Here is a 24,104-nt window from a genome sequence, read left to right on the forward strand (position 1 = left end):
ATGCTTGCTGCTTCTTTGCCCACAAATAAGGTTTTGAGCATAACATCTCCCTGCAGACCACTGGACGGGAGGAGTATGACAGCTTAAAGTTTTAGCATTAATCAAGGAGCCTTTCTGTCCCCAGACCAGGGCACTCAAGATGCTCAGGGCTGTGTTAAGGGTGTGCCTGTAGTCGTGGTTTAGTGCACAGTGCAGTGCACCCCAGCTGGGATGAGTAGCACATTTCCAGGCACCGTGACAGGAAGCTGTGTGCTGTGTTATTGTGGGGATGCAAGGCACCGCCTCCACCTGGGGGATGTACTACTGCCAAGATCCTCGAACACACTCCTACAAACACCTCCAGGTACTGTCCCTGCCTTAGGTGCCATTGGGAATTTGAAATGCTGGTCCAGTGACATGACTCAGTTTTGAGACCTTTCTGCACCCTGTAGTACTGCTGGAGCCTGAATCTGTGACACATGGGAGGAGACACACAGGATGCTCAGCATGTTGGCTGGGACCATGCAAGCTTGGTCCCAGGCACCCCCTGTACTGCCAGAGCTGGATGGGGTTTTGAGGTGGAGAGCATCTTCCAGGCGGTCTGAGCTGTTTGCTCACTGACTGATGCAGCAAGCTACCAGGCAAACACTCTTGTATAAATTAATCCTCTTATTTCTGCCAACTGCATGAGGTTTTGTTGTTGTTCTTGTTTGTCCTTTTCCTTCCTCTCCTCTCCTCTCCTCTCCTCTCCTCTCTCTCCTCTCCTCTCCTCTCCTCTCCTCCTCCTCTCCTCCTCTCTCCTCTCCTCTCCTCTCTCTCCTCTCCTCTCCTCTCCTCTCCTCTCCTCTCCTCTCCTCTCCTCTCCTCTCCTCTCCTCTCCTCTCTCTCCTCTCCTCTTTCTCATATCACCTGTCTAACTGGGTTTTAATTAGGGTTACATCTCCAATGATTGTATAGAAACATGATGCAGATTGAACTCAGCGCCAACTGAATTATGCAAGTGATGTCATCCAAGTAGGTCAGATCAAGCATACATGGAAATAATCAGGGAACCCAGATCTAGGTGCTAGCAAAGAGCAGCAAGGTTAAGTTTCTGAAAATAAAGTTTAAAGGTTAGGGAATAGCAAAGGGTCAAAGTAGCGGATTTTCAAATCTGACCTTTTTCTCTGGCAAGTGCTAGCAGCCCCAACATGCCCCTTCTTCATAAATAGAGGTAGGAAACTGTGCATTTTTTTTTTCTTTCAGGAAAACATCAAAAGACTCAAGGTTGGTTTCTCCACACACACTGAAAATAGCAGTTCTCTTTTAGCAGTGTGACTGCCAAAATCACAAACTTTCAACTTTCAAAAAGATAATTTCTGGTATACAGCATTAAGAAAAGGTTCTCATTGTGAGAACTGCCAGATTCAGAAAGGCAAATTATAGCTTCTTCAATGTCAGTGATGGTTTGAAGTTCTCCCTGCAGCACTAATCCATCCATGTACCCTGCAGAAAGTGCACTGGGCTTGAGAGGAAACCAAAATCTAAAGCTGTCTCCAACATTCAAGCACAAACACAGGCTGGGCAGAGAATGGATTGAGAGCAACCTTGAGGAGAAGGACCTGGGGGTGTTGGCTGACAAGAAACTTGACCTGAGCTGACAATGTGCACTTGCAGCCCAGAGACTGTATAAGGGGCTGCATCAAAAGAAGAGTGGCCAGCAAGGTGAGGGAGGTGATTCTCTGCCTCTGCTCTGTCCTCATGAGACCCTACCTAGAGCTCTGCATTCAGCTCTGGGGCCTCCAGCACAAGAAAAACATGGAAGTATTAGAAAGATTCCAGTGGAGGGCCATGAGGATGATCAAGGAGCTGAGTAACTTTCCTATGAAAACAAGCTGAGGAATTGGGGGTTGTTCTGACTGGAGAAGAGAAGGCTCTCAGGAGACCTTATAGTGTCCTTCCAGTACCTAAAGGGGGCCTGCAGGAGAGGGACTCTTTTTCAGGAAGTGTAGCAATAGGACAAGGAGTGATGGCTTTGCACTAAAAGAGAGTAGATTTAGATTAGATATTTGGAAAAAAAAATAAAATTCTCAGAGGGTAGTGAGGCACTGGGACAGGTTGCCCAGAGAAGCTGTGGATGCCCCAAGCCTAGCAGTTTTCAAGTCCACTCTGGATGGGGCTTTGGACAACCTGGTCTAGTGGGAGGTGTCCCTGCCCATGGCAGGGGGTGTGGAATTAGATGGTCTTTAAAGTCATTTCCAACCCAAACCATTCTGTGATTCTGTGATTTTCCTCACAGGCATTATGCAAGGCTGCATCCTGCCTAGCCTACACCTCCTGCAAATGAGTCTTACAGAAAAGGCATGGATGATGCAATATCCTGGCTGGTACTGGCTCCCGGGGCTTAGTCAGTGGTACCTGAGACAGCATCTCCGATGTTGCTCTTTGCATTAAAAAACCTTGCAAATAGGGTCAGGACTGCTCACATTACAGCAGGAGAGATTACTCCAGCCACTGCTTGCCTCTGGGTGGAAGCAGTTGCTAGGGACAGGAACTCCATGCTGATGAGTTTCTCTGAAGGCTGTGGCCAGCCCTTTCCCTCCCACACTGCCCAGCACTGAAGTGAAGCCAAGCAAGCCAGGAGTAGGCTACCACCTTCATGAAGAAAAGAAGTTTGCCAAATGGGATAATCACTACAAGCTCTAATGGGAAGGCATCAAATCAGGTTGACTCACACACATCCTCAACAGATCTTCTTTGGAAACAGAAAAGACTTCTGTTGTACTCTGCTGTTAATGATAGCCCTAGTTAAGAGCATTAATCATTATCATAGTGTATATTTCTAGTGTAACATGAATATGTGTGGAATGAATACAGCCTGAATGACAATTGCAACGTGAAGAAATATCTCTGTTTTCCATCTTCTACCTCTGTTCACCCTCTGGCACTCAAGACACAGCTCAGAGATAAAGTCTGAGAAAGCTCCTGGAAAGACTTTTATTTAGGGGAAAAAGCTGGGAAGAAACAGACATTGCAACCCTCATAACTAGAGAGATTTTCCTGGGAAGGGCTAGCTGGAGCACACTGTCTTCCATCTACAAGGCACAGGAAGGTGCCTGACAGTGGTGGCTTTCTGGAGAAAGGGGCTGTCTCAGCTCTTGAGGGCAGGGCTTCCCTGAGGTGCCCTGGGCATTGCCTGGGGAAACCAGGGGAACTGACACCCTCCTCCCAGTGCCGCAGCACCGGAACAAGGATTTGGCATTGCATCAATGGCCCTTGAGGATTTAATTCCTTGTAAATAAGAAGAAAAAGGGCTACTGTGGAGAGTACAGTGTCTACATGGACAGTACTTTCTGAACATAAGGGAACAAAAATGTCCATACAAACTTGCAAGCATCCAAACCTTGGTGATAAAATAGCATTATGGTTCAAAGTCTCACAGAAATGGATACAGCCCTGTTTTGACCTTGGCTGTGAAAAGCACTGCCAGGGGTGTTTTGTTCCTCCAACTAAATTTGACTTTAAACCATGACATGTTTGGTTTCCACTTTGAAGACACAGTAAAAGCACCTCTGAATCATTGCTCTGAGGAGTGAACTTCACACACGCCTCACACACGATTTCCGTGCCTTGCCTCTGCAGGAGAGCCCAGCAGAGGGAGCCTGGTTCCCCCATGTCGCTGCCCTGCAGACACAAGGAGACTGCTCGGCTTGGGGGCTTCCTAACCACCGGCAGGAGACACAGATATTCTTCTTCATTACGAAGATGGAGAGGCAGAAATTTCCCTGAAGGGAAGAGCCACAGAAAGCTGACACACTTGCACTCAAAGCTTGCACACTTTCTGCAAGCAGAAGGAGTGTGGCCCAAACAGGAATTGGACATGAAGAGGAACATGTATCCCCACATCAGACACCAAGGGGATAAGAGCATTGAAACAGATTGATGTGAAACTCTTGCTCATGCCTTGGTGACCGTAGCTGTGCTTCTGAGCTGATCACTAGCCTCTAGCTGCCGGAGGGGGGGGACAGTGCGCTACTGCCCTGTGAAGGTGATGGAGGCCTGGCCACGCCTCCTGGAGAGGTGTCCTCATCCCTGGGACAGTTGCTGTGACACATGTGACACAAACTTCAGGTTTTACCAGAGTAATACCCATCAGTGAAGAGCATTGCCAAAGCTGTGCTGCTTGTGGGTGTTGGCTGCAAAACTGACAGACCCAAAATAATGATCAGTTGATCCATCAGCTGGGCAGTCACATCTCTTCTCTGCTGGGCTCACCCAGGTTGGAGGAACAGGTTCACAGCTGCAATTCATCAACTTCTCATTCAGAATACTGCAAAGATAAAATTCCTTTCCCTGTCCTGCCTTCCTTTCCCCCCTTTCTCCATTCCTCATGTTGCTCAGGACATCTGTGAGGCAGAGCTGAAGGCTGATGGGTGCCCTTGTACCCATCACCTCTGGAGACAGGCTCTGGTGTGGACACTGAGGACCAATGGGGCTACATAGAACCCAGAGAAAGCAGCTGCTATGAGCAAGGGGGGAATGAATGCAGCTACCTTGGACAGAAACCCAGGGAGGCCACCCAGCCTTGCTCTCTGCTCTCTCCCTGCTTCCACAGTTGAGTTGCCTGTTTCCTCAATCACCTTTCATGCAGAAAAGCACTGCTTTGTGCCAGTGACTTGGAAAATGCTTACTGATGTCTGTGACTTGTTGCTTCGCCAGGTGCTAAGCTGAAGTCTGATGCTGAATGAAGCACAGCCTCTACAGATTCCTGTTGGTAGATGCTCAGCCATGTCTGTGTCCTTTCCCTCTGCTTGTCCCTGTGCTCACCTGTGCACATGCTGCTCTCTCATCTGCAACCAGAGATCAAGGTTTCTGCTGGAGCTTTTTTTCTGAGCCAAGCACTGATTTCCATTGCCCCCTTGCTTCCCTTTGGTCCTGTCCTCCTCGCCCCAGGGACTGTGCACCAGCGAGCCCAGAGAGCAGGCACAAGAGGCATCATTTCAGCAGCTCTGCTCCAAAAGATCTAGGAAATTCTGCCCATAAGCCCTGAACAGGGGGTTATGCATAGACATTTTTTCTAATGCTGCCCAGATCCATGCAGAAAGGATCCCCCTCTTGAAAACTGCCACAACCCTATCCACTGGTCGGCCAAGACCTGCTCAGCCTTTGACATGGACTGGATACTGTTTTGGGAGATTGGTACTAAATGGGCATTTCCCCTCAGATCATGATTGATCACATTTTTCTGAAACAGCCTTCACAGCAGTCAGTCAGTAAGCTCAGCACCAAAGTTCAGCTTCAGGAATGAGCGAGGCTGGGGCTGATCCTCCATGGCAGCCACCATGCTTCAGAGAGGACTGTCATGTCTTTGAAATTCAGAGAAGCCTATTCATGCCGTGATGGTCTTGGTGCTGGCTTAGAGAGGGTGCTGTTAGGAAATGGAGAGGTGAGCAGAGACCTGCCCTGCTCCACTCTGTTTCTTAATTTGCCACCTCTCTTTGGCAAAGCCAGAGCACAGGCTTTGCTTCACCCCTGCAGTTTGTTTCACATGTGAGTACCACACCTTGGCACCACGCTCACATTTGTTAGAAAGATCACCTTTATCTTGAAGCAATGGCTAGGGCTTTGGGAATGATTATCCTTGCTGCTCTTCATCAGTTAACAGCCTGTTTTTGTCTTTTGTTTGTTTGTTTGTTTGTTTTCTGTAGAGGAAAGAGCACCACTTGGCCTTGTTCAGAAGCCCTCCTGTACCTGCAGTATCCTCAAGTACAGGAATGAATAACTGGGCAGCAAACAGTAGCAGGTGTGACATCAAGACCTCAGCTGGTTGTGGTGCCTGAGTGCCCTTTTCTTTCAAAACTCATGTTTTACCTTCTGCAAACCAAAGCATATGGAGGATTACAGAGACACTGAGCATCCTTGGAGAGTGCCAGCTGAAGAAAAGATGTGTGAATAAATGTCTTTGTGATGTCTGTATATTAATGTCAGTGGGAAGTGTGTCTGGATGTCAGGGCATGGTGAGGAAAAATAGCGTTTAATGAGGTGTCTTGTCCTGCATGGGGTCTGATGCATCTGTTCATGCCAGAGTTACAGTAGCACTCTCTGACTGTACCAAATAGCCAAAAAGCACATTGTACCCAGGCAGCAAGTCCTGCCAGCTCTGAGATAAGAGTGGCGTTGGCTACAGACAACACCTCAGCAGATGCATGAGTCAGCAGAGTCTGTTGAAACCCAAAATATGACACCATTACTCTGAATGGGGATTTCTGTGACGCAGCTCTGTACATTTTGGCATTTTAGCTGAGTGAACAGAAACATAGATTTATGCAAAAAGTAAGTCACGTAAAAAGTCGTGTATCAGAACTGGCATGGTTCATCACAACTTTGCTGTGGCCAACATTTTTTGGCCAAACTGCAAAGCATATGTCCAGGAATAGCTCTGATATAAATGTTAACAAAAAAATGTGTGCCAGTCTGCATTTCACAGTTACAATGGACATCTTCAGACCAAGGATATTTTAGAATAGACCTTCTATTTCCCAAACTTCTTTTTTTTTTTTTTTTTTTTTTTTTTTTTTACATTTGGACAGAATAGCTCAAGTCACTTTTTTTTTTCCTTTTTATTTATTTATTTATTTATTTTTCTGTTGTGATCTATTCTGGATCTCATAGAATCATAGAATCTTAGAATATCCCAAGTTGGAAGGGACCCATAAGGATCATCTAGTCCAACTCCTAGCACCACACTGGTCTACCCAAAAATTCAGACCATATGACTAAGTGCATATGACTAAGACCCATGGACTTGTATGGATCCAGGTGGAGCAGCAAATCCTGCAGATGTTCAGGGTCTGTTCAGAGTTTATCATTTCCACTGTCACAGTCCTCCAGCTCATGGAGCTCTGGGTCCTGAAGCCTATCAGCGGTGTTGAAGACAAAGGTGAAAAAGGCATTAAACATCTCTGCTTTGCCTATGTCCTTGTTTGGAAGGCGACCATCCCAGAATAATTAGTGATTTCATTGTGTTTCACTACTGGTAGACTAAAGCAGCACTTTCAAAAGGATGAAAATAACACAGGATTATCCTGGACAAGACCCAGTTACTGGGGTATTCTGAGTTTTCTGTGGTCATGAAGATACATCCCTTTGCAGGAGCATCTTTCAGCCAAGAGAGGTGTGTCACACAAATAAATGCCTCTCATTAAAATCTCTTTTATTTTTCTCATGTTTTTTACCAGTTCTGATCTCTGGACATACATGGATATTATCACAGCAAAAAGGAGGCAAAGCAGCACTTCTGGCTGGGGAATGTGTCCAGAAAGGAGCGTTTCTGAGACTTTCCCATACTGTTCTAGCTATTCCACGTATCTAGCTATTCCACTAGATACGTGTCTCAAGGGCAAATGATGTGACCCCTCAGACTGAACTTTCCTTTGGGGTTGATACCTCCTAAGAAAATTAAGATCATTTGCAATAATAATTGCAAAACACAGGGCTGTACATCTCCTCCACAAATCCAGGAGCAGCAGCATATCTTCCTCTTTCCTGGTGATTTGGAGCTACCACTGAGAAAGGGGCACCTGCTGAGAGACATGGGCACCTTGCAGACGTGTGGGGAAAATTGCAGATCTCTTCCAATGACGTTTCTACCTCTGCTGACTAAAGCACTGTTTCAAGCTGAAGCTGAGGTTGCTGGTTTTGTATGACAATCATCTAAAGAAACCAACCTCATTGGCTTGTGGTCAGCATGGGTCTTTATTGCAATACACAGGTAAAGAATAAAGGAAGAGGCAATTTTTGACTGTCTGCTGTTAGAGTGAAGACCTTGTCAGTGACTTGGCATTGAAACATAAGTGTGTATACTCAAGTATACATAAGTGTGTATATTCAAGTCTCAGGTGTCTATAATCTACAGAGGCATTGATTTTGGTATTTCTTCCTACACAGAGACTGCAGGTGACAGCCTGGGGAGCCTGCTGTCCGGTGGAGACCTGGAGGACTTGCTGGTGAGTTGCTCCCTGGCTGCTGCCCTGCAAGCTGAGCCCTGGGGCACACCTGAGGGGCCCAGGTTTGTGACTGGGATGTGTGGGGCTTTGCTACTGGGAGAGACCATGCTGGTGGGGACAGTGAGGGTGTGGTCACAGTTCCCAGAAAGCAGCGTGTGTGAAAGCATCTCCCACTGAGCAGGCTGCATGTGTCAGGGCTGACTGTCCCCTGGGGCAGGGCTGGCCCTAGGAGTGTCCAGGGGGGTCCCTGTGCTGGGGATGTGCCCTCACCGCTCTTGCTGCACTGGGCTGGCCATGGTAGTTGTGGCTGTGGGGGCTTTGAAGCCATCGGCACCCATCCATCCCCATTAGCCATGCAAAGGCCTTAACAAAATACAGAATTGAGCCCCAAAACCTCTACTGGGGGCTCTCAGCACCCTGGCTGTGCCCATTTGGTTGCTGGTTTGGTGATGCTTCCTGGGTGTCTCACACCACCTGCTCAGTGGCATGGGGCAGGCATAGGGCTGGGCACCCCCAAGGAGCTGGGGGGGATGCTGGTACCCCCCCCCCCCCGCCCAGGCTTAACACAGCATTTCTGCCCTTGCCCTTCTGGTGCAAGAGCCTCACCCCTGCAGGGCAGGACTGGCCACATATGTTCCTTCCTCATTTTCATCCTCTGACTTGGACACAGTGGTTTGTCCCAGCTGCATGCTGTGGATGTGCACTAGCTCCACAGGGGCTTTCGGTCAGGGTAATCACACAGCTCTAGCTTTCTGCAGCTGCAAAGCATGTGCAGGAGAGAGAAACTTCTTTTCCCGAGATTTCTCCATCCTTGTTTTCATGGAAGCAGGAAAAGCAATGCTATGATTTTCAGAATAGGAAGTTTATGTGAATGTAAAAGAATGCACAGAAAAGAATTATCCTGAGACTGTCAGCTGCCAGAAAGTTCGGTTGGTTTCCTTCTGTACATGCAGTTCATGATGTCGTCCCCTGTATGGGGAGACAGTATGGCACTGGAAGCAGCAGTGAGCTGCTTTTGCTTGCTGCTATTGTTGTACTTTTTTTGCCTGGCCTTATCTCTGTGTATCTAAATTATATCCTCTTGCAAAAGCTTAGTTCAGACTAACATTAGACTGTTTTTAGGCTTATTAACTGATTAAGTTATTTATTCCGAATAGGTTCCTCTCACTATGGATTACCTTTCAACAACTCTTAACTCCTCTCCATTGTATAATATCTACAACTCATTTCACAGGACAACAGATGCCATGTCACCAGCACCAAATTCCTCTTCAAATTATTATGAGGACTACTACTATCCTGAAATGGCTTCCACTTGCACCACAGAACATAGTAAATACTTTACATCTATGTTTTTTCCAGTGCTGTACACTGTGTTGTTTGTGACCGGCCTTGTGGGAAATGCTTTGGTCATTTGGGTCCTAATGGCCTTCAAGAAAGTCAGGGCCATGACAGACATCTATCTGCTGAACCTTGCCATCTCTGACCTCCTCTTTGTCTTCTCTCTCCCCTTCTTGGTTCAGTACTCCCTGGTGAGCCAGTGGACTTTTGGTAATGCCCTGTGTAAAATTGTCAGCTCAGCTTACTTCATTGGTTTCTACAGCAGCTCCTTCTTCATAACCATCATGAGCATTGACAGGTACTTGGCCATTGTGCGGTCTGTGTATGCTCTGCGGGTGCGCACGTCCGCCCATGGGGTCATCGCAAGCCTGGCCCTTTGGGCAGTCGCCATTTTAGCATCAGCGCCAGACCTCATTTTCTTCCAGGAAATGGATGACAGCAACAGGACTGTGTGCCTGCCTCACTATCCTGGTAGCGACAACAGCTGGAAGATTTTCAGTAATTTTGAAGTCAATGTCCTGGGGTGGCTGATCCCGGTGGGCATCCTCATTTTCTGCTATCACAACATCTTGAAAAACCTGCAACGGTGTCACACTCGCAACAAGTACAAAGCAATGAAGCTGGTTTTCATTGTCGTCACGGTGTTCTTCCTTTTCTGGACCCCCGTCAATGTCGTGCTCTTCCTGGACTCCATGAGGAGCATGCACATCATCGACAACTGCCAGGCAAGCCAAAGGCTTGACCTAGCCCTGGAGCTGGCTGAGGCGCTCTCCTTCGTCCACTGCTGCCTCAACCCCATCATCTACGCCTTTGTGGGTGAGAAGTTCAACAAGTATCTCTGCGAGGCTTTTGGCAAATACGCACGTTTTCTCTTGACCTGCAACAACTACAGTGTGTTCCACAGGCACAAACCGGACAGGCAGTCCTCTGTGCACATGGGGTCCTCGCAGTCATCTTTTGTTGGTAGTGTCTTGTAGAGCTGCAAGACAAAAGCTCCCATACTTCATGCATGACCTGAAGTTGAGAAGTCCTCCCGGTGATTCAGTTAATAAGTCTTCTTGTTGCCTTAGTGTAGGAGGTTTAGGTGCAGTGGCCCATTACCAAAGTGTGACTAGGAAATCACGCAATCCTAGAGCAAGCTGCAGTGCACCTTGCTCCATTATATGCTGTAATACCATTCTGAGCGGATGCCTGCATGGATGCAATTCTTCTGAAATACTTCTCTACCTTCTTTGTGAAAAGGAGGCCAAATTTGCCAGCAGACTCATCACTGCCCTAGTAGTACAGAAAGGTGCACCCAGTGCCTCCAGCACAGGATGCATGGTCCTCAAATATCTCTAATAAAATCATGAAATTGTGCATCAAAGTACAAGGAGGAGGCAGTCTGTCTTTGCAGACAGGGTGTCAAGGTTACACCTAAATACTTCTGATGTTAACAAAACAAAGGCGTAATACTTATTTCTGGATTGCTTATTTAATTATTCATAGCTCCTGAGTGAGCTGCTCCCCTGGGGGAGGCAGTTAGTCCTGAACTGCTCTCAGAGCTGGCTGTATCGTCTGTATGTAGGAAAGATGCCAGATGTGTCCATTAAAACAACTAACTCCCCTCCAAGGAAAGTGGTTTGCACACTAATTATGTGAATAGACAACAGTAATGGCACAGGGAATTAAAACAGAGTGGATTTTCTCTGTCAGTGGGGACTGGACTCAACACGGGAGGGGGAACATGCTTTTGGGAGGGAAACAGTCCCCACATTTAAAGAATCACTCCAGGGTCTGGCTTCTACCTGATATCTAAACAACATTCCCAGCCCAGAAAGAGTTTAGTAAACAATCAGTTAGTCAAGCAACAAAGAAATTAACTTTATGCCTGGGTTTTGTTAACATGAAGATGGAAGAGTATCTAGGTATGACCCTGCCTCCCTATCTGCCTAAGTTCTTTGCTACCAGGACCTGCAGCTACTGGGCTGGAAGGGTTTAAAAGTCACAGCTGAGAAATGACACTGTGGGAGTCTTAAGAAAAAAACCCTGATGGAAATGAATGAGTGCCCTGGGTATGAGTGGAGAAATAGTTACTAGGAAAAAGAGACCGAAGAGTGGAAAACACCGAATGTAAGCTGAGAGATTGGTAAAGGTCATATGTAAAAACTTCCTGGAGATGTGCTGGAGGTGTCCAAGGAGGTGGTTGCTTTCAGCACAGCCCTGACCCATGAGCTGAGGGGTGGTTGTTCTGCTGAAAGCCTGCAACAGGATGGAGAGAAGACAAATAGGGAAATACACCAAGAGCCTGTAACTCAGGTGGTATCTAAACCAGATGACACAGACTGGTGTGAGTGGCCAGACACTTCAGAGTTGCCTAAAACCCAGACAGGCTTTCTGAACACTTTAAACAAGTGATGCACTAGTATGAGCTTCTTGAGACATTCCCTTCTGCTGTTTGAGCTTGGTAACTGCAAATGAATGATATATATGTGAATGGTTAACCATGCATATACATATACATGTGTACATATAAAATATAATCACATATATATGTGTATATATATATTAAATGTGTGTGTGTGTGAATATGTATGTATATACGTATATGTATATATACACGCACACAAATATTGATAGATAAATGCAATGTTCTGAAGTTTTTGGCCCTGGTCTATTTCTCCCTTCAAGGTATGACCCTATTTGGAGTTTTATAATAAAGATACTGTATGCAGTGTAATTGCACAATCCCAGAACCTGAGGAACTTCCTTGTCCTGTCACTGATTCTTTCAGCCTATGCTTTTTTCTTCTATCCCAAGCAGTTTTACACAACTGACTATCCCTCCAGCTGCCTCTTCTCTACCTCCTCTCTCCCTCCCTCTTCCCCCTCTCCCTGGGAAAAAGAGGCTGAGAGCAGATTATCTTATTATCTTTTTTTCTAGCAATTTAATTCACTGTAAGAGCCTACCCTTGCAGTATCCCCACACATACTGGGGTTAATTCCTGGAAAAGAACCAACAAAACACAAAAGACAATTCTGTTCAGCCACTGATCTTTTTCAGATAGGGTTTATTATTTTAATGCATGTTAGTATTTGCAATCTGCAAGATACATTTTTTTTTTTTCCAAGAACAGTCTGGTAACACTGCATGTGAAAAAAACAAATGTTCTTTCATGTGGGCCATGACACATTCCACAAATCATAAACCAAAGACTGTGAATAAAGGAAAACGTTTAACTGATTCCTTGATGTCACTCCTGCAGTGCAGCTCCTGCCATTCAGGTGCCTCACCACTCATGGTCAACCAGGCTTTTTTCTTTGTATGTGCCCAAGAACAGGATTCACAGATATTAAGGTTAAAGACAAAGGGTGGTGGGCAGAAGGACAGCATAAACAATTTCTCACCCCTGAAACTTTGCAGCATGAGCCCCCTAGATTGCACCTTGTTGGAAGCACAGGAGATGGAAACAAGTTCTGCATCCCCACAGTGGTGTACATGTTGGTGTCTGTACAATACTGTAGGATTTCATGGCTATGGTGGTTTTACCGTGCTGGGCAGCTAAACCCCACAACCGCTCTCTCACTCCCCCTCCTTTAGATGAGGAGGGGGAGAAGTAAAGCAAAGAACAACTCACGGGTTGAGATAAGGATAATTTAATTAAAGGGAAATAATTATAATAATTAAATAAAGACTACCATGAACTAAACAATTTAACTAAGGGGAAATAAAAGGGAAAGGGGAAAAAGGGAGGAAAACAAACAAACAAAATAAATGAAAGCTATATGGAAGTGCAGAGGAAAGAAATTACTCTCTACTTCCCACAAATGAGCGATGATTGACCACGTCCTTGAAGCAAGGCCTCAACGCACGCAGCCGGTGTTTGAGAGGAGGACTGACGTCTTCTCAACAAGAGCCCACCCCTCCCCTCTTCTTCCTGTTTCCACCTTTTATTGCTGAGTGTGACACCACATGGTATGGAATATCCCTTTGATTGGTTTAGGTCAGCTGCCCTAGTGATGTTTCTCTCCTCACTTTTTTGCCCACCCCCTAGGAGGGTTAGAGAAAGGCCCAATGCTGTTCCACTGCTGCTCAGCAGTAGACACAACACTGGTGTGATAACACTGCTGTTCCAGCTACAAGTACAGAGCACGGCACTGAATGGGCTGCTGCCGGGAAAGTTAACATTCCAGCCAGACCCAGTACAATGGCTTGCTTCCTCCAGAAGTGAAGCAACAGAGGATTCTGCACTACTGACATGCAGACAAAAATCTTCCTTGCACTGCAGTGGTTACCCCCACAGCTCTTCCCCCAGTAGCTGGCACAGTCATTTAATTTCCATCACCAGTTCACTGCAGGAAAACAGGAGTACCCTCAAGACTGCAGAATAACAGGAAATGCAAGTTATTTCATCCCTTCTCACTGCCTATGCTCCCACCCTGCCAACCCTCCAGAGCAGCTCCCCCGCATCACCTCTGTGATACCCAGAGAAGAGTGAGGTCAGAGAATGGGCATCTGCAGAGACTGCAGCATGGATTGGAAAAAAACATCCCTGCAGTCACAGGGGAGCTTCCTGGCTTGTTGAACACATGCCCTCCATTTCCACTTTTCCCCTTCCCCTTTGCACACTGAGACAGTAAATGCAAAAGTGATCTGAAGAAACCCTAACATTTTTGCATTTTTCCATTTTTCTGCAAAATTAGGTCAATGCACCTTCTTTGCACTGTCATTTCAAGTTTGCAGTCAGACTGAATGGCCAGCAAGTTTGGTAACATGGAGCAACCCCTTACTCGTGCAAATGCAGGATGGAGAATTTCCTTTTAGAAGAAGACTTTTCAAGAGCGGCAAGTTAACCTGTGGCCTAACGGGGATCCAAGACATTTAGATGAAGAACAACACACACACACACACACACACATATATATATATATATTTTTTTTTTTTCTGAAGGATGTGTCTCTAAGCTTTACAGAAAATCATTCCTACCTCTCCTGGACCACATCAGGCATTTTCTGAAGCTCAGCAATATTCGTGATCAGTACTTAGGCTGTACTCCCAGAGAGCATTTTCCAGTAACAGTCAAAAATACAAACTGAGCAGTTGTATTACTCCACAGAGTCCTGAAAAGGGTGTGTGGAGGTGTAGGTTAGGCAAGGTCACCAAAAAAAGATGTGCACAGCCTACAGTGAGGCTCTGCTGCAGAACAGGAGCACATCAGAAGAGGACAACAGGGTCAGGGGTGTGTGTGGTGGGGGAGTGTTCAGATTTTCTTGGTTCTGGGATGTGCTGTAATTGTGGGTTATACTCTAACGTGACAGTGAACTTTTTGATCTGTGCAGAATTCATTTGGGTTACTCTCAGTCATTTGTGTCATCCTGTGACAAAAACGTACCACAGGGACTCAAGAAATCTCTAGTTCCTGTTACTGCATTAATGGTAAAGGGAGTTAAGAATAATCTCAAGTGAGACACATGAGTGCTGAAAGAACTCAAGCATCCAAAATACCTTTGCTTCCTCCAACAACCTGTCCTCATCTGGTTGGGTGAGCTGGTTCACTTTGCTCCTCTTGGAAAGCATCCTCCCTAGCTGCGTGTGTCACAGTCTAGCATAAGTGGGCTCATTTTGCTGTATTTAAAATTTTAATTTCTGATGACAATTGAGGTGTAATGCTTGAGGACACTAGCAACTGAGTTGGGAAGATGTTACGCTGTGTGGGGGAGCTGGCAGATGACAAGTATTATAGGATCAGCTCTCACCAAAACTCTTGGTGTTTTGAAAAGGGAATGCTTCGCTGGCTCAGTGTCTCATTGCATGCATACAGCTCCTTATCCTCAGCCTTGGAAGGATGCATGCTGTGAGGAAACCTTTGGGTTTCTGCTCCTCTGCTCCCTCCCTCTGTTTGCCCCCCCCATCCCCCCCCTCCCCATGGCCAGGTCTCCTCAGTTTGTTATACCCGAGACTGCATGAAGTTCAACAAGGCCAAGTGCCAGGTCCTGCACCTGGGGTACTACAACCCCAAGCAGAGCTACAGGCTGGGAGATGAGTGGTTGGAAAGCTGCCTGGCAGAGAAGGACCTGGGAGTGATGGTTGATAGCTGAATATGAGCCAGCAGTGTGCTCAGGTGGCCAAGAAGGCCAACAGCATCCTGGCTTGTATAAGAAGCAGTGTGGCCAGCAGGGCTTGGGAAGGGATTGTCCCTCTGTACTCAGCTCAGGTGAGGCCGCACCTCGAGTACTGTGTTCAGTTTTGGACCCCTCGCTACAAGAAAGACATCAAGGTGCTTGAGAGAGTCCAGAGAAGGACAACAAAGCTGGTGAGGGGTCTGGAGAACAAGTCTTGTGAGGAGCGGCTGAGGGAGCTGGGCTTGTTCAGCATGGAGAAAAGGAGGCTCAGGGGCGGCCTTATCACTCTTTATAAGTACAGTAAAGAAGGCTGTAGAAAGGTGGGGGTTGGTCTATTCTCCCACGTGCCTGGCAACAGGACGAGGGGGAATGGGCTAGAGTTGCACCAGGGGAGGTTTAGGTTGGATATTAGGAAGAACTTCTTTACTGAGAGGGTTATTAGGCATTGGAATGGGCTGCCCAGGGAAGTGGTGGAGTCACCATCCCTGGAGGTCTTTAAAAGACACTTAGATGTAGAGCTTAGTGATATGTTTTAGTGGATAACTTGATAGTATTAGGTCAGAGGTTGAACTATGTGATCTTGGAGGTCTCTTCCAACCTAGACAATTCTGTGATTCTGTGTGAGACATGACAATTTTTCCCACTGTTTTCACTGTTCTGCTGTTTTAATAGACATGTTCTTCAGCACAGTCTTACAACAGAAAAGTTCAAGTGCGTATTTTCATATTTTATGCATTTTGAAATAAAGTTGAACATGAGAAAAGGGACTTTTTTTCAAAGCCTTTCACTTTCCTAGTTCTCAGTAGCATTTAAAGGGCATCTTCCTTTTGCTGCTGCCTCAGTCCCATTTTCAAAGCCTTCTCCTGAGGAGGCAGGAGGTCTTTTCTGCAGCATGAAGGATTTCCTGCCTGGGGCTGCTGCCTTCCTCCTCTGCAGCAGCTGCATCAGGAGCCTGAGCTGGGCCAACCTCAGCACCTCCTTGCAGCCCAGATGCTTCAAACTGTTGCTGCTGCCTTGCTGAGAAGGGGGAGGAGGTGAGACCCACATCCGGAGGCTGTGCAGCCAGCAGGACCTGCCCCATGTCACCTACAGGTCTCAGAGCTCCTCTTTTTTTTCTGATGGGACAAGCTGTGGAGTGTCTTCTGCCCTGCTGTTGTTTGTGGGGCACTGGGAGCACAGGAGAGCAGGAAGCATCTATCTGCATCTGCTCAATTTGGAGCCCTAAGTCAAGGCAGCTTGAGGATGATGCCAAATTGTAGGCATCTGTCCCAACAGCTGCTTGTCCCAAGAAAAGCACCCAACTGCCAAGGGCTGGGCCATTCTGCACAGACTTTATTTATGGTCACACCTTTGCTTAAAAGGTGCCTACCACAATTTTAATATTGGTCCCACTCACGTCTGATACTTAGCTTTGCATCCCGATCATTATCTTTCTTTTTGATGAGATGACACAGGTTAAAGGGAAGTCACAATGACGGTAGCACATTAAATAGTCAGGTGTTCTCCCATTCTGGCTTCAGTGTGTAATCTTAAAACAGACACAAAGTAATAGATCTTCATGTTCAAACTTAAACCTAATATATATATATATATATATTCTTTTGATTCATTGGTGGTGTTTGTAAAATGCAGAATACAAAGGAGTGAAGTGGATAAAAGCTCTGTTCCTGGAGGAAATGTGCATATACACAATGTTACTCTCTTTACAGGCTTCCGTGCAAGAGGCTGATCTTAACCACCCACTGTGTCTTCCTGTATATTCATGGTATGTCTGTAATGTTTTCCAAATTAGAGGAACTCAACCTCTCTCTTAGAGGAGTGGCAGGGAAGGCGCATGGTGATAAACATGGTGAGAGTATGCTAACCAAATTACATCTCATCTAGAAGGTGGCTGTGAGTTTGGGTGTGTGCTCTGCACCCACTTCACCTCAAGGCATGTCACCCTTACTCCTGGAGATACTTTCGTCCTAGAAAGAGGCAGCCAAGTGGTAGAAAGATTTTCCTGAAAAGGAGTATTACATTCTGTTAATAAAAAGGGAAAATGGCAGGGAAAGTTATACATTACTCTCATGTGCATGTCTCAACTGTCTTTCCATCCATTATGTCTCTCTGCATTTCAGGGACAGACTCTCAGAAGTACAAATATATATACATATATATATATATATACACACACATATATATGGCTGCATGCATGTATTGCTTTATCAGCATCCCACCTCTGACAGGTTAATGGTCTCTGTTAGAAAGGCAGAGTCTTTGTCTAATGCCTCCACCTATGCACAGCACAGCAAAAATCTGAATAGATGAGGACACTGCTGCTAGATCTAGGAAACTTTTTCAGGAGGAAAAAGGCAGATTACTCAACATATTTCAACTTTGAGCTGTAAGACTGCCTCTTTAGCACTGGGAAGATCACAGAATGTTTGGGGTTGAAAGGAGCCTTAAAGAACAGTTAGGTAGAAAAGAACACTGAGGATAGGTAGACATCTCACAGATAAGGATGATCCACCATCCAGTAAGACCTAAAATGGCATCACAGAGTATGAAAACAGTCCATATCTGGCTTTCTCTAGCATTATGCTGAAACCCACTTCCCAAAGCAACATGAAAACCACAAAAACTACATCACTGTCAGATTAATTTCAGTGTATGAAGCTCTCATTCACATTTCCTAACAACAGAGAAGTATTTCAGAAGAATTGCATCCATGCAGGCATCCGCTCAGAATGGTATTACAGCATATAATGGAGCAAGGTGCACTGCAGCTTGCTCTAGGATTGCGTGATTTCCTAGTCACACTTTGGTAATGGGCCACTGCACCTAAACCTCCTACACTAAGGCAACAAGAAGACTTATTAACTGAATCACCGGGAGGACTTCTCAACTTCAGGTCATGCATGAAGTATGGGAGCTTTTGTCTTGCAGCTCTACAAGACACTACCAACAAAAGATGACTGCGAGGACCCCATGTGCACAGAGGACTGCCTGTCCGGTTTGTGCCTGTGGAACACACTGTAGTTGTTGCAGGTCAAGAGAAAACGTGCGTATTTGCCAAAAGCCTCGCAGAGATACTTGTTGAACTTCTCACCCACAAAGGCGTAGATGATGGGGTTGAGGCAGCAGTGGACGAAGGAGAGCGCCTCAGCCAGCTCCAGGGCTAGGTCAAGCCTTTGGCTTGCCTGGCAGTTGTCGATGATGTGCATGCTCCTCATGGAGTCCAGGAAGAGCACGACATTGACGGGGGTCCAGAAAAGGAAGAACACCGTGACGACAATGAAAACCAGCTTCATTGCTTTGTACTTGTTGCGAGTGTGACACCGTTGCAGGTTTTTCAAGATGTTGTGATAGCAGAAAATGAGGATGCCCACCGGGATCAGCCACCCCAGGACATTGACTTCAAAATTACTGAAAATCTTCCAGCTGTTGTCACTACCAGGATAGTGAGGCAGGCACACAGTCCTGTTGCTGTCATCCATTTCCTGGAAGAAAATGAGGTCTGGCGCTGATGCTAAAATGGCGACTGCCCAAAGGGCCAGGCTTGCGATGACCCCATGGGCGGACGTGCGCACCCGCAGAGCATACACAGACCGCACAATGGCCAAGTACCTGTCAATGCTCATGATGGTTATGAAGAAGGAGCTGCTGTAGAAACCAATGAAGTAAGCTGAGCTGACAATTTTACACAGGGCATTACCAAAAGTCCACTGGCTCACCAGGGAGTACTGAACCAAGAAGGGGAGAGAGAAGACAAAGAGGAGGTCAGAGATGGCAAGGTTCAGCAGATAGATGTCTGTCATGGCCCTGACTTTCTTGAAGGCCATTAGGACCCAAATGACCAAAGCATTTCCCACAAGGCCGGTCACAAACAACACAGTGTACAGCACTGGAAAAAAAATCTGTGCAAATGCTGGAATAGTTTCAAGTTCACAGTCAATGTTCAGTTCAGAGTAGAGGAAGATGTCATCATAGGATGCAGAGGAGTTAACTGTTGATTGATAATCCACCTGTTCAAGGACATTGAAGCTCATGAGGCCATAATCCCAAATTACGCTCTTAGTAAATATACTTGGCAGAGTTCATCTCACACCACATGCACAAGGAAAAATCAGGTGTGCCTTGGCCAGGTCAGAGAATGAAAAAGAGGAAGGAACGTATGTGGCCAGTCCTGCCCTGCAGGGGTGAGGCTCTTGCACCAGAGGGGCAAGGGCAGAAATGCTGTGGTAAGCCTGGGCGGGGGGGGGGTACCAGCATCCCCCCACAGCTCCTTGGGGGTGCCCAGCCCTATGCCTGCCCCATGCCACTGAGCAGGTGGTGTGAGACACCCAGGAAGCATCACCAAACCAGCAACCAAATGGGCACAGCCAGGGTGCTGAGAGCCCCCAGTAGAGGTTTTGGGGCTCAATTCTGTATTTTGTTAAGGCCTTTGCATGGCTAATGGGGATGGATGGGTGCCGATGGCTTCAAAGCCCCCACAGCCACAACTACCATGGCCAGCCCAGTGCAGCAAGAGCGGTGAGGGCACATCCCCAGCACAGGGACCCCCCTGGACACTCCTAGGGCCAGCCCTGCCCCAGGGGACAGTCAGCCCTGACACATGCAGCCTGCTCAGTGGGAGATGCTTTCACACACGCTGCTTTCTGGGAACTGTGACCACACCCTCACTGTCCCCACCAGCATGGTCTCTCCCAGTAGCAAAGCCCCACACATCCCAGTCACAAACCTGGGCCCCTCAGGTGTGCCCCAGGGCTCAGCTTGCAGGGCAGCAGCCAGGGAGCAACTCACCAGCAAGTCCTCCAGGTCTCCACCGGACAGCAGGCTCCCCAGGCTGTCATCCATAATCCAACACTGCGTGAAAGAATGCCAGGAAATTTTGTTTTATGTAAAAGAAATCTGAGAGGTGAATATATCTTCATACATATATACTGGCAGTACTTTGCTTTCAACACCAAGCCACTGGCAAGGTCTATACCCTAACAGCCAGCAGTCTCAAACTGCCTCTTCCTCTGTGTGACAAATGTTACATTAAGGTGTGTAAAACCACAAGCCAATGAGTTCTATGTCTTTAGTTTACACATACCGAAACGGAAATATTTAACTTATCTCCTGGATGATCACTCTGCCATTTCACAGGAATAGGAACGTCAATGGTAAGAGATCTGCAATTTGTTCCACGCATAGGTGAGGTGCCCCATCTCACCAGCAGCTCCTGTGCCACAGCCCCACTTCATCATGAGAGGAGAAGCAGCACTGCTGCTCCTGCACACCAAGAACTTTTGGTGAAGATGTCTATTGGAGATTGCCTGGCACTGCTGTTAGTCAACGATGGTGAAGGACACCATGTTTGCCTGGATGGTTTTCCTTGGAAGGGCCCTCTGCCCACCCTGCACCCACCAGAGAAATAGTCAAGTGAAATGATCATATCACACTTCCTTCTCAAAACACCCATTCTGCAGGATGCTCTCAGAGACCAGCAATTCAGTAAAGCCCTGAACAAGATTGGATTTCCACCAACTCTGCAAGATATCTGCTGGGGACCCATCCTGACCCAACACGGCTTGTTGGGATGTGCCATGGAAGTCTGATGTGCTTTGCAGCTGATCTAATGGTTCAGATCATGGTTGTCAGTGCAATGTTGGTGTGAACAATTGTATCACCCACAAGAAACTAAAGTGATAAATCTCTGAGCACAAGCACCTAGAAAATCTGCAAATATTTCACTGCTGCCTGTTGATAGCCAGGGTGGGCAATGTCACATTAGATGGAAGTATTGCATGTGAGTCAAGCTGTAGGTATATGACAGCCAAGGTCTCCTGGGTATTAACTCTTGTAATAGCTGAAGACAGAACATTTCTCATAGGAGTGACTGGTAGTGTTGAAGTGTTATCTATATTACTCATTTTCAGGTTTAACACATCCATCAGTGATGGTAATACAGAAGGTACCCAAGAATTGTGCAATGTATGAAAAGGGGTGACAACCAACTACATGAATTTGGCTGCTCAGGCAGCTCTGTACATCTCATCTCCTAAATGTAGATGGCAGACTGCCCAACCACAAGAAATAAGCAGCTCCTAGAAGAACTGAGACTTCAGTGGAACTGCGAAGTGCACAGGTAACTCAGTGCAGGAGAAAAGAGAAATTCACAGGCAGGAGCTGGGACTAAAGGTGACAACTCAGGTACTCACACTATATGTCTTGCTCAGGGGATGCATCTCATTGAGTCTGGGCAACACAGGAGCAGGTTTTCTGTGGTGTTTGAACTGAGGCAGGTGCTGGCTGTCCTGCAGGAACCTGTCCCAGTGTGGAAAACAAGCTGCTCAGAGACCCCAGGTCATGCAGACAGGGGGCCTTTGATGGTGAGTTCTCATCTCCTCCCTCAAGAGCCTGAAAAAGCTTTCTTAACTTGAAACCACAACTTTGGCAGCATCAGCAAAAAAGTCTGTACATAATCCCCTGCTTGGGGCTCATGGGAAGAGTTTCGCAAATCTTTTGGAGTAGAGCTGCTGAAATGCTGCTGCTCGTGCCCACTCTGTGGTGCACAGGTGGAGTGAGGTGGTGGGGAATGAAGGGGAGCGAGGGGGTAATGGAAATCAGTGCTCAGAAAAGAGCTGCAGCAGAAATCTTGATCTCCAAATGCTTTATCACCAGCAGCATGTGCTGGTGAGCACAGGGATGGGTAGAAGGAAAGGACACAGCCACGGCTGAGCATCTACCAACAGGAATCTGTAGGGGCTGTGGTTTGTTCAGCATCAGCCTGTGTGGCCTCCTCAAGTCTCTGTCCATGCTCACTGCAAGGCAGCCACATTTATCCTCCCCTTCCTCACAGCATCTACTTCCATGTCAGTGCTGTGCTTCTCTGATCATCTGTCAACATCCTCAGATGTGGGCACTGGGGTGTATCCTTCTCAGCTTCCCTGCTCACTGTGGGGTCACCTGAGTAACCCAGCCCCCATGCCTGTGTGCAGCACCCATTTGAGATTTTCCTCCTCTCTAATTTCAAGGAATCACAGAATCAGGATTTTTGAGTTTGGAAGGGTCCTCTGGAAGTCACCTGGTCCAACCCCACTCCTCAAACAAGGATACCTCATGTGGGTTGCCACAAACCACATTGAGGAGGCTTTTGAAGATCTCCAAGGAGGAGACTCTATAACCTCTCTCAGCAGCCTGTGCCAGTGCTCAGTTATTCACTAGCCCTCTTCTATAATGGTATTTTTCTCCGAATCCTGACCATAATAACAAATATTCAGCATTAGGGTGACAGGGGCAAGAAAGATGGGGCAGGGCTCTTTCTGGATCTCAGTAAGAAAGGTCAAGGCAACAAATGGCTTAATAAAAGAGCTGTTTTAATAAGGCAGAATAAAAAGAAGAATATAGGTAGCAAATAAATTGTATTTCCCTTTCAGTTTCGGGAACCCTGCATGTGTTCAGCATTAGATGGACACTAGATGTATTTTTCCACAACACACTGCACAGATCCCATCTGTCATCATTCAAGCTGTTACGTGACTTGCTTGCAAGAAAACATCTCTATTCATCATTTCTACCAGCAAACAGAAAGGATTTTCTCATAGAATCTTCTTGCTGCACTTTTTGACAAAGGCAAGGCCATATGGTTGGTGTAATCAGTGGTACCAAGTGGGAGCTGCCCACATGCTCCTCTGTTACTATGAGCTGGGGCCACACCGTGAGTCCACAAAGGGCCACTGCTGTCTGTGTCACTGGCTCCTTGGTGTGAAGCGGTCTCCTGGTCAGGAGTACTGCAGCCCTCATAGCATGGCGTGCACAGAGATCCAGACACATGTCATGGTCCATCTCCCTGGCCATGGCCAGACCAACTACATCTGTGTCACCCCAGGGTGACGCTCATCAAAAAGCCACACAGACCCACCACAGAGGAGAGATGTCCACTCCTCAGTCCCAGTCCCGAGGGCTCTGGCAGGAGGTGGTTTTGCAGGCATGCTGGTACTAGAGATGATCTTGCTGGGGGTCTCCTCTCCCACTTGCCTCAAAGCAGTACCTAGCTCTGCAGGGACACTCCTGTCCTGCAGCAGGATCAACAGCACTTCACCTTCCAGTTCCTGTCTAACATCGGAAATTCTGAAACCGGGGAAGTCTGGGGCCATGACAGCACCGTGATGCAGGGTCCTGGGGCAGGAAGGCCCATGGGTGCTGGCAGAGCCATCCTGTAGCTTAAGCCAGTGGGGCCTGGGTACCCCCAGCTGCAGACACTCCTGAGCAGGGAGCAGTCCAGACCTGGACCATGCAGGTAATTTCTGCTTCTGACCTTTGTAATGAGGAAGGATAAATGTCTCCCACCAGTGGCTGGAAAGCCACCAAACAGAGTGGTCTTGCATCTCTGCAGGGCAGTGACATGAAGGAACAAGGCTCCCTCTGCTGGGTTTTTCACAGAATCACAGAATTTTCTAGGTTGGAAGAGACCTCAAGATCATCGAGCCCAACCTCTGACCTAACGCTAACAGTCCCCACTAAACCATTTCCCTAAGCTCTACATCTAAACGTCTTTTGAAGACTTCCAGGGATGGTGACTCCACCACTTCCCTGGGCAGCCTGTTCCAGTGCCTCACAACCCTTTCAGTGAAGAAGTTTTCTTCACAGGCAAGGCACAGAAATCATCATTGCAGAGATATGTGTGACCAGTAGTGCTGGTTCACATCCTTGTTCATCATGAAATTTA

General features: G+C 47.0%; 2 protein-coding genes across 2 annotated transcripts; one reads left to right on the forward strand and one right to left on the reverse strand.

Moving 5' to 3' along the window:
- The first annotated feature begins 9,211 nt into the window (after positions 1–9,211).
- CCR8 (C-C motif chemokine receptor 8) lies at positions 9,212–10,282 on the forward strand. The gene has a single exon (XM_032181077.1). The coding sequence runs from the start codon at positions 9,212–9,214 to the stop codon at positions 10,280–10,282; it is 1,071 nt and encodes a 356-aa protein (XP_032036968.1).
- Positions 10,283–18,336: 8,054 nt separating this feature from the next.
- Positions 18,337–20,245, reverse strand: LOC116486878 (C-C chemokine receptor type 8-like). Its single transcript, XM_032183405.1, has 2 exons — positions 20,192–20,245; positions 18,337–19,413 (listed from the first exon to the last, which is right to left on the reverse strand). The coding sequence occupies exons 1-2, from the start codon at positions 20,243–20,245 to the stop codon at positions 18,337–18,339; spliced, it is 1,131 nt and encodes a 376-aa protein (XP_032039296.1).
- Positions 20,246–24,104: the final 3,859 nt, after the last annotated feature.

Source organism: Aythya fuligula, chromosome 2, assembly GCF_009819795.1.
Source record: "Aythya fuligula isolate bAytFul2 chromosome 2, bAytFul2.pri, whole genome shotgun sequence".
NCBI lineage: Eukaryota > Metazoa > Chordata > Aves > Anseriformes > Anatidae > Aythya > Aythya fuligula.